The 15,641-nt window shown below is 46.7% G+C and overlaps 1 protein-coding gene across 2 annotated transcripts; it reads left to right on the top strand.

Moving 5' to 3' along the window:
- Nucleotides 1-661: 661 nt before the first annotated feature.
- RGCC (regulator of cell cycle) lies at nucleotides 662-13,923 on the top strand. Of its 2 annotated transcripts, XM_044779913.2 has the most exons (5): nucleotides 664-905; nucleotides 1,435-1,620; nucleotides 9,745-9,852; nucleotides 12,183-12,245; nucleotides 13,528-13,923. In XM_044779913.2, the coding sequence occupies exons 1-5, from the start codon at nucleotides 677-679 to the stop codon at nucleotides 13,533-13,535; spliced, it is 594 nt and encodes a 197-aa protein (XP_044635848.2). In that variant the 5' UTR covers nucleotides 664-676; the 3' UTR covers nucleotides 13,536-13,923. The 2 variants fall into 2 exon arrangements, with proteins under 2 accessions (XP_070336955.1, XP_044635848.2); XM_070480854.1 differs by lacking the exon at nucleotides 12,183-12,245 and having other exon boundaries at nucleotides 662-905.
- Nucleotides 13,924-15,641: the final 1,718 nt, after the last annotated feature.

Here is a 15,641-nt window from a genome sequence, read left to right as displayed (position 1 = left end):
CCGTGTGGACACTGAGAGGCGCCGGGGCCGCGCTGTATCCACGCAGTCATTTCTTCCCCTAACAAACTCCTCCCGAACAAAGTCGGGGTGGGCGGGAACGCCCGGGACTGCAGTCAGCCCCCGGCTCCGGGATGGGAGCAGTTAAGGCTCGTGAACGCGTGGACTCCACTGACTTCTGTCCTTCTCCACTCTGTCCGCCCCCAACCCTTAAGTCCCTTGGGGACATGGGTGGGGACGCGAGGAAGACTCCCTCTGTGTCTCCACGACGCCCATCTGGGCCTCCCAGGGCTCTCGGCTACTTCATTCTTCGCAACAAACCGGGGAGGCTGAGCCTTTCCACTTCACGGATGAGGAAACTGAGGCCCGAGGAGGTGAAGGGCACGCGGCGGGGAGCAGCGGAGTCCAGCCGAACCGTCAACTCTGGGGCTCTGGAGACGCCACGAGCACTGTCGTGGGCCGGGTTGTCAGGGCGCGCGGGGAGAGCGGCGGGTAAATATTTGGAGCTGTAACCCAGGATCCGGCGACTCCTCGTCACTGCGGTCCCGGCGGGCGCGTGGCGAGGGCGGTGCCCGGGCCCGGGGGCGTCCCCGGCGGCTGGCACTGCCCCACCCCGCCCCGCCCCGCCCCCGCCCCCGCCCGCGGCTATAAGACGGCGCGGCCGGTTGGCGGCCGGTGCATGAGCGCGGGCGGCGGGGCAGGAGCGCAGCCGGGCGGAGGCGAGCAGCGCGCGGAGCGGGAGCGCGGGGCCGGCAGCGCGCGCCCCGGAGCAGCCCCGGCCTCGGCGCCAGCATCCGCCGGGGCCCCGGCCGAGGGCCTCGCAGGAGCCGCCGCCGCGCGCGCCGGGCCCAGCCCGCCCATGAAGCCTCCCGCGGCGCAGGGCAGCCCCGCGGCCGCCGCGGCCGCAGGTGAGTGCGGGTCCCCAAAGCCCTGGCCTTGCAGGTGAGGCGAAAGAAGGGGGATCCCTTGTCGGCTCGTGACAGCCCCCTGCCCTCCATCCTCCTCGGCGGGCCCGTGCCCCTGGCGGGTCCAGCTTCCCTCCCCTCGCCGCCGGGCATCCGAGCCCGACACGTAGCGGGCGCATCCTGACTCAGTCTTCCCATCGCCCGTGGGCGTGAGAGCGGGGACAAGTACCTGACGGCGCGTGGGAGAGCTCGGCTGTGTGGATGCGCAGGGTGACCTTTGGCCTGCTGATTCATCCGGCGGGGCCTTAGTTTCTTTCCCTCTAGAATGGGCACAGTAACGGAACGCACCTCAGGGGGTGGCGGAATGTATTACAAGATAACAAGAAGCAAAGGGCAGCGACAGCGTGGCTGTCCCTTGGCGAGCGCGCAATGAGTGTTAGCCATCCTCGGGAATGGTGGCGGTCCCCTCCAGGCACCGGGACGGGATGGCCGCCCCGCCCCCATCACCTGAGCCCTCTGTCCCTGTCCCCAGCCCCGGCCTTGGACTCGGCGGCCGCCGGGGACCTGACGGACGCGCTGTGCGAGTTTGACGCGGTGCTGGCCGACTTCGCGTCGCCCTTCCACGAGCGCCACTTCCACTACGAGGAGCACCTGGAGCGCATGAAGCGGCGGAGCAGCGCCAGCGTTAGCGACAGCAGCGGCTTCAGCGACTCCGAGAGTAAGTGTGGCCCCGCCAGGGAAGGTGCCTGGAGCCCTGGGGACACCCAGTGCCCGGCTCCCTAAGGAGCACGCTCGGCTCGGGTCTCCGTTTATGTGTAAACCGAGAGGTGGGGCCCAGCGAAGGAGCCCTAAAAGCCGGTGCAGTCTCTAGGACCCCCAGGGCGCTGAGTCTCCAGGGTGGTAGGCCCAGCGGGGGCAAGACCCCCGGGGGTAGTCACCGTAAGGCTCCTGGAGGGCAAGCTGGTCTACCTGCCACCTGCAGGTGTCATGAAGCAGGACGGTTTAAGCAGATGGCCCCGACTCAGCCAGACAGGACTCCTGGGACCAAGCCAGGCCTACCCGCAGTTCCCTCTCCTCTCCTCCTTTCCCCTTCTCTCTCTCAGCAGTAACTTTCAAGAGGATGTGGAGCTAGTGCCACGGGGATGGGAGACAGGGGACATGGGAGGGCACAGTACTGAAACATTTGTGAAACCAGGAAAGGTTTCATAAGCTGCCGTCCTTGGGATTTTTAAAATAACTTCTTGCACTTTCTTCTGGCTCTGAGCTGCCGGACTTGCTGCTCCCTTGCACACAGTTTTGAAATAATCCTTGGCACTGCTGAGTTCAAGTATTTTAGAAAGTGTCCCTCTTCCTTCAGGCAGGTCCACCACAGGGACTGCTGGCTTTGACCCCTCGCTCAGGCTGGAGGGGGAGCCAGCTGCTTCCTGGTAACTTTTCTCATAATGGAGACCACCCCAGGGTCTCTTTGTCCTAAGCAACCTTGTAAGAAGAGAGACAACTTTTTCCAAGAACTCAAATGTCCCGTAAGGATTATGGATATCTGTTTAGGTATCAAACAGCAAATTTGGTGACTCTTCAATATTATGTGATTGTTGGTTTTCCAGTCCTGGATTACTTATTATTTTTCAAAGTGAATTTTAAACTCTTCTGGGTTATTCTTGAGACTCTCTCCCTACAAGGGTTCCAAGCGTGAGTGTCCCTCCCGTTGCTGTCCTTGACTCTGGAAGTAAAAGCAATGACCTTTCTTTGTGATTCTCTTCTTTTGAAATCTGCAGCTCTTCCTTGTGGCAGGGCAAAAATGCAGTCCCCGACTTAAACTTGAGCTGTCCTCCTGAAAGGGGATAAAGGGCACGGGCCACTCTGTTCAGGGTTTGAGGCAGAAACCTGAGTTCCAGCTTGACTTTCCTTGGCAGCCTTGCCTGAGGTTTAAATCTAACTGCAGCTTTTGAGGTGAAAGGGGATGGAATAGCGTGCTGTTAATTTTCCGTTTTGTGTTTTTGGACTTTGTTGCTAGTGACAGGACTGCTTATTTTCTATTTCAAAGGGAAGTCTGAAAAGTTTTGAAATTTGTCTCAATGCCTGTAACTTAAATATGTCTCCTTCTACTGGGGCATGGAGCAAGTTATTCATCAAGCACAGATTCTCTCCCCCACAGGAAGGAAAGCTGGGGCGGTCTGTCCACTGCTGCTCTATTGCAAAGAACAGCTCCTTTCTAAACCACAGGCACATTTGGCCAGAATACGGTCTGAGCTTGCCCATTCATGGGTGATTGCAACTCCCTCTGGGTAGGATTTCAGATCTGGGATCTGTTTCCAGGGGCCTCAAAGAGAAGGCACTCAAACACATTCTTAATGGTTTTGGGGGAGATATTTGGAATAGCCTGTAGTTTTTCTTAGGATATGTGTATGTATTTTGCTTTCTGCTTTTGTTGTTAACTGTTGAACTAACCCTTAGTTTGATGGTTAGAGAAGTAATGGGGAGGATATAAAGAAGGCTCAGAGGACATTAATCTTCTCTATAAATGTGTCGTTTGTCTTCCATGAGACTGGTTAGAAATAGTCTTGGCAGAAGCGGTGTTCATCTAAATAGTAATTTCTTCAGGAAGCGTAATATGTATATCTTAATTGCCGCCAAGAGTTGAGCACAGACATTTGTTATACTCATTTGTCTGTCTAATGCTTTTCTGTGGAAGAGAATGTTTGACAGAGGTAGGTCCTACTGAAATTTAGCCCCTTCAAAGGGAGACACACCAGGATAATGATAATAAGAGCAGCTCACTTTTTCCAAGTCCTTACTCTGATTACTATTATCATTTATTAGCTCTTACTATTAGGGATCTCTTTGCTGTACTTTAAATTTGGTCTCTCATATGATCCCTACCAAGTCCTGTAAGGTAGGCACTGTTATCTCCATTTTTCTGATAACATAGCAGGACCACATGGACCCTCTCTCTAAGGCCTTGCTCTGTCACCATAGATGGTTGGTTGGAATGGGAACCAGTTCCTCAGGAATAGATTTGAATTCCCATTGGACCTAGATCATGTGCCTGTTTATCAAAGGTGGTTGGGTTTGAAGGTGTCTCTTCAAGCCATCTGGCCAGGTCGGTGGAGGCCCGGCTGAGCTCTGTCAGGGCCCCAGGCAATGAGTGGGCCTCAGTTTCTCTAGTTGTAAAATCGAAAAGATGCTATTTTACGTACTATTAGAAACATCCATAAGCTCATGATTAGGAAGAAAATATTTGCTCTGCTTAATACTTTCAAGAAAATATTGAAATGTGTATACCACACTATATCACATAGATCAGATACCTTTGAGCCAGGGTCCTGCGTGAAAATGTGACGTATGAGGCTAGAAGGCAATGGCACCTTGGTTTTCACTCTACTTTCTACAGCTCTATTACTCTGAAGATGTACCCACCTTACAAGATAGATCAAAACAGCTTTCCTGTTTTTTGAAGAATGCTTCCTTTTCTCATTAAAAAAACTTTAAGTTGCTTGCATCCAAAGGGGAAGAATAGACATTCCTGCTTCCACCCAAAGAAGCAAGTTACAGATAGGAGACAAGAATGGCTATTTAATGAGGAAATACTCCTTTCTGTTCTCACTTACAGGGAGTCCTCCTACGACGTGAAGAGGATCAAAATAACAATGGCGAAATAACTTTGCATTAGGGGTGGCCTTCAAATGGGGGTTGATCAGACTAGACTTGTTCTTTCCCCCTGGACTTGGGTTCCAACAGGTCATCTCAGGCACTTCGTGGGCATAGTTTCAACTTCAGTAGGAAAAGGGCAGTGTGGTTGGGGGCTGTGTTGTTCAAACGTGATCCTTGAGTTTCAGGAATTGTAAACATCTTTGTTTTGAACTTACTAAAAAAAATTTTGCTTTTTCAGTATGTTCAAAACTAAAATGCACACTAGGACTTCTCCAATGTGTTTAATGAAATTTTAACTCATAATTACTGAGTTTTAACCAATGCGTTAATTTACATTTCCACTGATTGATTTTAAACAAAGTTAATAATATTAACTTGAACTTTAAAAGAGGTGGTATGAACTTATATCTATGCTGTATTGGGGTTTCACATACCTTTTTCCTTTGAGAGGGGCAGTGTTTTGTTACTTAAAAAAGGTCTGCAGTCTATTGTGTATGCCGGGGCTGTTATGATATTGTAGGGCCATTTTAGGGGATGCGGAACTGGCTTCTTTGTCATGTGTAAGACCTGGAACATCTGTATATCTTTGCCTACACTGTTCCAGCTTGAACCTGGGAGAGGGCACCTTGTAAGCCCTGAGTGCCAGCATGACAGCTAGCACGTCGGCTGATCTGTCCCAGGAGCCACTGAGTCTAGAACCTGAACTTTGTCAAGCTGTGAGAGAACGAGGAATTGAGCCCTCAGTTTGCCTGGTATTGTGTCAGGAATTCCAGGTGGGTGACAGGTTTCCTTCTGACACCTGGAGAGGTGTCTAGAGGGACTGAGTAAGTCCCAGGGGGGAAGCTGGGGAAACTGTGAGGAAACTGAGGAAAGGGGTCCTTTCTTACCCTATCCCACTTTTAGTGAGGCTGTCGGAATTTAGATTTTGAGGAGGTTCACCCCCCGCACACACACGCACACCCCATTCCCTGTGGCAGAGGGGACACAAGTCCAAGGCTTTCTTTTTCTCGGTTAATTACTATAGTTTGCTTGCCTTAAACGTGTGGGATTGTTCTATATTTACAGGAGCTCTGGGCAGGGTTTACTGTCTGTGGTTTTACTTCTCTCTGGAGTGGCACATGTTGACGCTAACCCTAAATTACCTTTCTCCCCACCCCCAAACTAAAAAAGCACATCTACCTTCTAAACAAACCTCCGTTTTTGCAGCCGAGTTTCTCAGCCTCTGCCGGTGCTCCTAAAGTTAGATGTTTGTATATTTAATATGCTGACATTTCTTTTGATGGTGTCTTAGAAAACTTGGCCCCTGAATTTGAGGCTCCTGGCTCCGGCACATGAAGCTGACTTGCCGAGACGTTTCTGATGGGGCTTTAGAGCTGATTGAAGTCGATGGTGTGAGGTGCTAACGTATCTAGTCTTGCCACCTGCCAGGATCCCCAAATCACCACTGTAATGCGTCTCTTGAGCCTCTATTAATAGCAGCACCTAATATCGGGGTGGGACAATAATACATTAATATGCTATCAGCCAGCGACACATTGCTGTCATTTTATCAGACTCACTGGCTGTTATTTTGTAAGGAATAGAGTTCCCGGAGAGTGAAAAGAACAGAAGTCAGGCTTTGCTTTGCCTTTTAATCTACTACAATGCCTAGCATGAGGTCCTGTTCATTGTAGGTGCTTGATAAAAGTCCGTGGAATGAGATTTTATTGGATAAAGGGTAAAGAGAGGCCTAGAGCCTGGGGTTCTTCCGTGTCGGTGGTGTGTTCTTGGGAGGTTTGTTCTGGGGTGGCTCTGAAGATAAGGTGCTCTTAAACATTTTGCTACTATCTGAATCTTGATTCCTATTATTCTCTGTGGTGACCTTTCCTCTCCTGGGCATGTCATCCTCCGTTTTGCCAGGAACTTTTGAATAAAACCATGAACACCATAGGTATCATACTTGGAGCACCTAGGTCACTATTCCCATTTTGTGAAAGGGGAAACTAAGGCTGAGGGGTGGAGGGATTTGCACAGGGTCACCCAGCTCTCACACACATCTCTATGGGGGCAGCTTCTGCTGGACCCAGAGAAGCTTTGGGGCTCTTGAGGTTGTCCTTCCCATCTTTGTCACGGATGACGTGTATGGAATATTACCACAGGGTGGAACTAAACTTGGGCAGGTTTGGCTCAAGGATGCTGGGGATTCATTTCCTCCTGATGGTTGAACAATTTGGAGCCTGGAGTCAGGTCTGGCCCTGACTGCACACTGGAACTCGTGGAAAGAGAGAGGCATCAAGGTGTAGCAATGAGCCGGTGTGTGAGGTAATGTGTGTGTGTGTGTGTGGTTGAGGTGGGTAGGGGTGGGGGGCGAGAGGAAGTGAGCATACGCTGTGCTGACATGCCTCTGTGTGTGTGTGTTTATATATATAGATATTGTACCTAGGACTTTTTTCTCTCCTTCCCTCATTGCGGGAGTAGCGTGAGTTCATTAGCAGTAAGAGGCAACTTCTGATTATTTTAATAGTCTGATTTGCAATGAATTTATCGGTCAAATAACAGTCAGTTTGTCTATAAATTTTCTGAGTTTGAGGAAAATACTTGGATCAAAAAGGTGTTTTAGCACCAGGCTCTAAAGGATGAGAAGGAAGCCATGGCGACATCCCAGTATGATGACTCATTCACCACAGAATCTCAACACCACCTGAGTTACCCCAAGTTTTTCCTGAATCCTCACCGGATTCCTTTTTCCTACCATTTTGCAATGGCCTTTTCCATATCTAGATCATTCCTTCCCTGAAAACTGAATGACATTTGGTCTACTTGCCTGTGAGGCAAACAAATTGTGTGTGTGTGTGTGTGTGTGTGTGTTTTCGTCTCCCAAAGGATGAGTACACGTGGATGTAAACTTGCTGGAGAGTTGGGGCAGAATAGCGATGAAGTCCAGAGTTAGGGCAAGGACCTGCGGTGCAGGGTGGGGTGGAGTAAGGCGTGGCAGTGAAACTGGCTCTCGAGGGCCAGCTGCTTCTGGGAGATAGAGACCAGAGGTGTGGCCACCGAGATCTAGGCCAGCGAGTCTCTGGGCTTGGCGTTCTGGGCTGGGGATGGGACTGATTCTCTCGCGTGTCCTTCAGAGCCAGAGGTAATGTGCCGAAGGCCTCGTATTCCTTCCTTCTGGCTCAGGAGTCTGGGCACGAGGCCTGCCTCCACAGGGCTCTCTGTGGTTTTCCTGGCCTTAAGTCTTACCTCATCTTTTCCCCACAAGTTTCTCAGGTTCTATTTGTGGCGATTCTCCTGCCTCTTGCATGGTGACAAACAGTAGCCCTCTGCTGTGAGTCTGCAGTGGACATGACCACTTTCCTGTTTGCAGGGGAAAGCGTTTCTCTTGAGAAAATCCAGACTGCTCTAGAGGCGGGCTCTGCTGACAAGGCAAGCAGAAGGGCTTCCCAAGCTGAGTTCCACGGAGTACAAGTGTCCTTAGAAATATGAACAGGCTGCCACAAAAAGAGTGTACCAAGGTCAAATAAACTTGGGAAACAGGGCTAGACTGGTTCCTTTATCACAAGACTCCTCAGGGACGATAAAGAGGGAATACCCAATAGCAGTCGCTAAGGGTACTCAGTGTTTCTCTAAGTTAGTTGATCACATAGCACTTCTTTCCCAAGGACCAGTATTCTGAGGAATATATTTTTGGGAAATATGAGTATAAGGTTCAGTGTTGGGAATCTCAGTAGGCGTCCATCATCAAAGCCTGTAAAACGATTGTGGGCCTTTTAGGTGACCTCGGCTGGACTTCTGAAGGAGCAAAAGACTGGGAGGGCTGGACATGTTTGGGAAAGTGGATGAGATGGGTGCATAGGCCAGGAAGGCAAGATGGCTCTGGGGCCCCCTGGTCAGAGGAGGGTCAGAGGAAGGGAGCCAGTGAGGTGCCTGAGAGCTTGTGGCAGTCTTTAGGGATGAAGATGAATTCTCTTGGCACCAGAAACCTCTCTTTTTGCAAACCTTTTGTATTCTGGGCATAGCTTTTGTAACTTAGTCATGTCCATTTCAAGTTAAGGGGACCAAAGAAAGATGTTTCTGCTTCCTCCTGAGCTGGAGGTAATTGCGTTAGAGTGAGTGATCCCAAGGAGGAGTGCGGGCCTGGCCAGGCCCTCGTGATTCAGCCGCCCTGTCTCACCTGAAGAGCCTTTCAGAGCTCGTCTCTGCTACAGCTGTGGCTGGCTTTGTGTTTTGTTTTAACCAGGAAAGCTGTTCCCTTGTGACCTCAGAGGCCACATCCTGCTTCCGCTGCCTGCTCTGACTTTGAGCCCTTTGAGTCTGTGCAGCTCAGCCAGCAGCTCCTTTCTGTGTAACAGACACACACCTGGGCTGGCTGTGGGTTGGTTTCCCCTCCCCTTGGCAGGACTTAGAGAAATAGAATCTCAGAAAATCAGAGCTGGAAGAGACTTTAAGGATTATTTGTCCACCTTCCCATTTTATTGTTGGGTAAGTTGAGGCCCAGAGATACTGTCTTGCTCAAGGGCACCTGTACTTAGTAGCTGAGCTGGTTCCCTTGACTGCTGGTGCTACCCAGCTTCTGGGAACCTTGCTCTTGCTCTTGCTCTGGTCTTTGGGGTATGACAATAGAGGCAGCCATCAAATCACTTGAAGTGTCTGTGGTAGACAACCTCCAGGAGAAGAAATCCTTATCTTTGACCCACTAGCTTATCCCGAGTGTAGGCTCGCAGGAAAACCACAACAAGGACTGTCTCTTGAGCAGGCAGGGAGGGTTATTAAGTCATGGGATCCAACCTTGTGTTTGTCTTTTAGGGGGTTTAGAGGGCTGAAGGGACATTTTTCAGGAAAGATGATTCCTTATGTCTGAAATCCCATCCCCCTCCCTACCCCCAAGCCAAGCTTTGGCGTAGCTGTCAGTTAGACACCTGGGCAGTGGGCTCCTGTGTGTTGCAAAGGAGATGGGTCTGGTCGTGATGATCCCATCACCCCTTCTTCTTTAGGGAAGCAAGGGCGTTTGGTGTGCCTGTTTGGAGACATACACTCACACGCACCCACAGACACACTCTCCTGCCTCAGATCATTTTTGACCATAAGTATAACATCTGAAAAGCAACCTGTTTTCTTTGCAGCTTTGCTCCTTTTGGAGATAAGCTGTTGGTTATCAATAGACTGTAGACTGAAAACCATTTCTAATGGGTTACGTTCTGTTTCCTGAAAGGTGCAGATTCGCTTTATAGGAACAGCTTCAGCTTCAGTGATGAGAAACTGAATTCTCCCACAGACTCGACCGCAGCTCTGCTCTCTCCCGCTGTCGCTCCTCGGAAAGGTAAGTTCCTTAGTTGGAGTGTGAGATTTTTTGCTTCCTTATTCCCTTCCCCTTCTCAGTCTCTCTTCTCTTCCCTCTTTTCCCTCACCAGTCTTTCCCAAATGTGCAAAATGAATAGTTAAGACAAATATCTAGTACAGGACAGTGTGAAGTGGAATTTGTTATTTCTCAGACTTTTTTTGTTTTTTTGAATTCACCTTTCAGGCAAGGCTTTCTTTTTTTTCATGAGGAAGATTTGCCCTGAGCTAATATCTGTTGCCACTCTTCCTCTTTTATTGCTTGAGGAAGATTAGGGCTGAGCTAACGTCTGTGCTCATCATCCTCTACTTTGTAGGTGGGATGTCTCCACAGCATGGCTGATGAGTAGAGTAGGCCCACACCCAGGATCCAAACCCACGAACCCGGGCTGCTGAAGCAGAGTGTGCCAAACTTTAACCATTAGGCCACAGGGCCAGCCCCTTGTCAGGATTTTGATCAGTGTGAAAATGAAATCAGATAATTGAGAGGCAGGAAACCAAATTCACAAGGAGAAAGAAAAGCTATAGACTATAGACTCTGCTTTCCCTCGTGTGGTGTAATCAAGGCTGTGCCAAATGACAGTGCTCTCCCAGACAGGTTGGTTCTAGAATTTAAAACTCAGCGGTTAGGCATTGCAGAAAGTAGGGTTCTTTTCATTGCAATAACTATTTAACCAATGCTTTCAGATTACCAATTTAGTGATTAAATGGGGTCTTCATTATGAGACAAGCCGTGATCCAACATGATTCAAAATAGCAGCTAGCTCCAGCCTGTCTCTCTGTGATATTAATAGACCTAAAAAGTTTTTAAAGATGCATGAGCAGTTTCTTAGTTTTTGGAACTAGTAAGTGTCTCCAGCTAGAGAGCTGAATGTTCTGTTATATTGGACAAGCGCCCTTTTGAAAACAAAAGGGGTTTTTTTCCTTAAGAAACATTATGCTTGCTGGAAATAGTTGCAGAATGCAATAAAAATGGAACATAGTTAAAAAGAAATATGAAGAGTCCATCACTTTTCTTGCTCTGACATTAAGGCAGAATTTCCCTCTTTTTCAAAAGAGACATTTTTCAATTCTCCCCTCAACATGGCCCTGCTAGCAGCCACTGGGGACTCTGCCATTGTCCAGCCCTCCGCTGGTAATGGATCCACTGAGTTCAGAGAGTCAGAGAATCAGAGCAGTCTAGAAAGTGGCTTAAAGTGTGCCCAGATTTGCTACCTGATCCTTGAGAGGTAGGAATTAACGAGGGGGAAAAAGTCCCAGTGGGAAATTGACTTTAAAGGCTGAGAACAATGAGCTATTTGTAGCCAGCAGGGGTTAATTAATAAAGTACCCAGTAGTGCATTTCAGAGAAGGCATGAATGATGAACTCTACAGAAAAAAGTATATATCTCAGGATACAGAGGGAACAAGTCAGGATAAGGACTTGTTACCTTGTGCTAGCACCGGGATGGGAGGAAGCTATCCTGGACCCAGAAGCCTCATGTCACCTTCTCTGTACCATTTTGACAAGGAGCAGTGGCTCTTCACTCATTTCACACTGGAGGGACTCTGAGGGCTGCAGTATTACCCTGGGGTGATAATACAAACAGGAGTGCATCAGAGGAGAGTTTTAGCAGGAATTACAGAATCTGGGTGTCCATTCCACACAGTACCATGCTTACAAAATATTTTTGACTGATAACTCAAATCCTACACAATCAAAGCAATCAATTTTTTTTTTTTTTTTTTTTGGTGAGGAAGATTGCCCCTGAACTAACATCTGTTGCCAATGCTCCTCTTTTTTGCTTGAGGAAGATTGTCACTGAGCTAACATCTGTGCCAGTCTTCCTCCACTTTGCATGTGGGATGCCACCACAGTGTGGCTTGATGAGCAATATGTAGGTCCGCACCCGGGATTTGAACCCACTAACTTCAGGCTGCCAAAGCAGAGCGCATGAACTTAACCACTATGCCACTAGGCTGGCCCCCAAAATCAAAATTTTTTATCTTCTCTCCCTGCCCCTCACCTCCCTCCCGCCTCAAACTTTTTAGGTAGTGCGGGAAGATTCTTCTTCTGGGTTGCTGGAGTGGGGGTAGGGAGTGAGGGGTGATGAACTAAAAAAATAAGAAAGAAACGTTTAGGCTAATCTTCAGAATGGGTTCCTGAGTTGACTAAGTAAACGTTGGAGCAGACGCTTAGGGCTGGTACAGTACAGTCCGCAATAAAGTCTCTGAAGATAGAGAAATGCAAAATGGGTTCGCGTAATCCGGGAAAGCGTGGGAGTCATCAGCTGCCTTCGATATGGAAAGTGAACTCCAGCTCTTGTTTTCCAGCCAAACTAGGAGACACGAAAGAGCTAGAAGACTTTATTGCTGATCTTGACAGAACGTTAGCAAGTGAGTACATGCCTGCTATTAAAAAATCAGGTAGAAAACTAACCGACACGTCTGATAAAGTGCCATAATGTTTACAGCTTGCCTGGGGACGGGAAGTTACATCATAAGGCTTCTTTAGGTTCAGAAACAGGACGCTGGTGGCTCAGAAAGAAATTCCGAGGATAAGCTTACGTTAAAGAAGACTGTGTGCCTTTCCAAACAGTGAGAACAGGCTACCAGAAAACAATGGCATTTTGTTCGAGAAATGGAGAGTGAAGTAGTATTTAGAGCAAGATTGGAACTTTACCATCATGGTCGCCTGCCTGGCCTTTCAGAGAAGTGAGCAGAACCACACAAGTGTTATTTATGCTCACAAACCAGATGGTTCCATCCCATGGGCCAGGGAAATTTTCCCAGGTTACACCCAGGAGCTTGACGAGATCTGACTTTTAGAGGATGGGGACCCAAAAGAGAGAATTCGTTCAGGGAGACCTTGTAACCAAAGACCCACGCCAATTACTGAAAGGCCTGGATCAAGTAGGCAATACCTTGTTTCCCATTTGGCAGTTCCACTAATGGAACCACATTTTGTATGATCAAAAATGTTGACAACTGAAGCTATCAGACCATAACTGCAGTGGGAGGTCTGGAAGAAGGGACCCTGAGAATCAATCTGCACACTCTGTTTCGAAGGAACAGGATTACAAGAGCCAGAAGGACCAGCCTGAGCGTCTGGGATAGAAGTTTCAGCAGCTCTACCCCTGGGGGGCCTTGTTTAGTCACAGAGTGGGCTTGGAGAATTTGGTCCTAGTCCCTTAATTTTTCAGTGAAAGGGTTGATTTTTCATAAGAAATATTTTATGCTATCCTGTGCTAAATAGCTGGGTCAAATCTGAAAAATTAGATCCAAAGCTGGTTATTTAAAAAAAAAAACTCTGTTCTTAATACTATTTCAGACAGACCTCAATATTAGGTGGAAAGTCCCTGTGTATTCTCTATTTACTTGGAGATTTTATTGCCCATTTTCTTACGTGCTTTACCATCCTACATCAGAAGACCAAGGCCTGTTTTGACAGAGAGTATTGTAATTGCTGCACAATTTGTATTAGACCCATGTATCAAGCCTGTCTCCTTGGTGGAAATTGTAGCTGGCTGCCCACTCATTCCAGTTCATCAGACATTTCACGTGGGAAGCCTGCCATTAAGCTTGGTGCTTTGATGCCTGTCTGAGACAGTGTGATCTGGTTAAGCGCAGGAATTGTAAACTTGCGTGAGTGGATAAATTATCTATCTCTTATTTACAGGTATGTGAAACAAGGAGAAGTTCTGGGTTCTGTCATCATAAGGGAGAAGCTTCAGAAAGCTCTGAGGACCTGGTAAAATCAGCTACAGAATTTGCTGCCAGAGGAGGCGGAGATGCGTGCTCACCTGCCACCAGGCTGTTCTCAGGCACGTCCTAAAACCAGCCTTGGGACTCATCTCTGGGCAATTTAGACAGTGAAACTGACTTCGTTTACCTGCTTGCAGCGTATTAGAACAGATGACCCTTGCTAATATTGTATTTTCTCTTAAAACATAGCTTTCCTGTAATTTAAATTGCTTTTATGAAAATATTTGTAATTAATTATATATAGTTGGAAACAGTAATATGCTTTTCCCATTATAATATATTTTTGTATGCAAATAAAATTTGAACTGGAGTCTGTATTTTGTAAGCTGCTTTTTTTTTCTTAAAAGTTCATAATTTTCTTATTTATGCTTTTCTATCTTTAAAACCTCTAAAATAACCAGGCATTACTTTGATAATTGGAATCAAATTATTTAAAAACGCCAATCCTTATGTTCTAGAGGACACAAATCCAAAACATAACTACTTATAATTTTATTTAATCTTCAAAAGCTAACTACTCTATTTGAGATGTCTTTTAGGGCACTGGGAAACGAAACTGCTCTTTCTTTAACTTTTTTCTTGTCCCCAAGTTTCTGGGAAAGCTTTTAGGTTGAACTCAAATATTTTCTTTATTTCTTTATTGAGATATAATTCACCTACACGAATGTTCATCCTTTTAAAGTATACAGTTCGGTGGTTTTTGGTCTAGTCACAGAGTTGTGAACCCATCACCGCTATCTAATTCTCTGTCTCCATGGATTTGTCTATTCTGGATATTTTGTATAAATGGAATCATACAATATGGGGCCTTTTGTGTATGGCTTTTCTCCCTTAGCATACTGTTTTTAAGGTTCATCCATGTTGTACATGAATTAATATTTCATTCCCCTTTATGACTGAATAATATCCACTGTATGGATATATCATATTTTATTTATTCCTTTATTGGTTGAGGGACATTTTTGTTGTTTCTACTTTTTGGTTAATGAATAATGCTGTTTAAAATAGTCATGTTCAAGTTTTTGTGTGGACATATGTTTTAATTTCTCTTGGGTCTATAACTAGGAGTGGAATTGCTAGGTCATATGATAACCCTATGTTTAACTTTTTGAGGAATTGCCAAACTTTTCCATAGCAACTGCACTGCTTTACATTCCAACCGGCAATATATGAGCGTTCCAACTTCTCCATATCCTCGCCAACACTTGTCCATTTTTTTGAATATAGCCATCCTGGTGGGTGTAAAGTGGTATCTTATTTTGATTTGCCTTTCCCTGATGACTAATGATGTTGAGCATCTATTCGTACTTATTGGCCATTTGTGTATTTTCTTTGGAGAAATGTCTATTCAACTCCTTTGCCCATTTTTAAATTAGGTTGTCTCTATTGTTGTTGAGTTGTAGGAGTTTTCTATGTGTTCTGTATACAAGTCCCTCATCAGATATGTGATTTGCAAATATTTTCTCCTATTTCATAGGTTGTCTTTTCACTTTTTTGTTAGTGTTCTTTGAAGCACAAAAGCTCTAAATTTTGATGAAGTCCAATTTATCTATTTTTTCTTTTGTCACCTGTGCTTTTGGTATCACACCTAAGAAACCATTGCCCAATTCAAGGTCATAAAGAGTTACTCATGTGTTTTCTTTTAAGAGTTGTATAACTGTATACAACTCTTACATCATACAAATCTTACATTTGGGTCTTTGCTGTACTTTGAATTAATTTTTGTATATGATGTGAGCTGGGGGTCCAACTCCATAGGACTCTATGTTGGAAAGGCTGTTTTTTCCCCACTGAGTTACGTTGGCACCCTTGTTGAAAATCAGTTGACCATAAATGTATGGATTTATTTATAGACTCAATTCTATTCCAGTGATCTGTGTGCCTGTTCTTATTCCAGTACCACACAGTCTGAATCATTATAGCTTTGCAGTAAGTTTTGAAATCAGAAAGTGTGAGTCCTCCAATTTTGTTCTTCTGCAAGATTATGTTAGCTATTCTGGGTTTCTTGCATTTTCACATAAATTTTAG

Source organism: Equus asinus, chromosome 11 (genome assembly GCF_041296235.1).
Source record: "Equus asinus isolate D_3611 breed Donkey chromosome 11, EquAss-T2T_v2, whole genome shotgun sequence".
Lineage (NCBI taxonomy): Eukaryota > Metazoa > Chordata > Mammalia > Perissodactyla > Equidae > Equus > Equus asinus.
The sequence above is the reverse complement of the archived record's forward strand: the minus strand, read 5'-3'. Positions and strand labels throughout refer to the sequence as shown.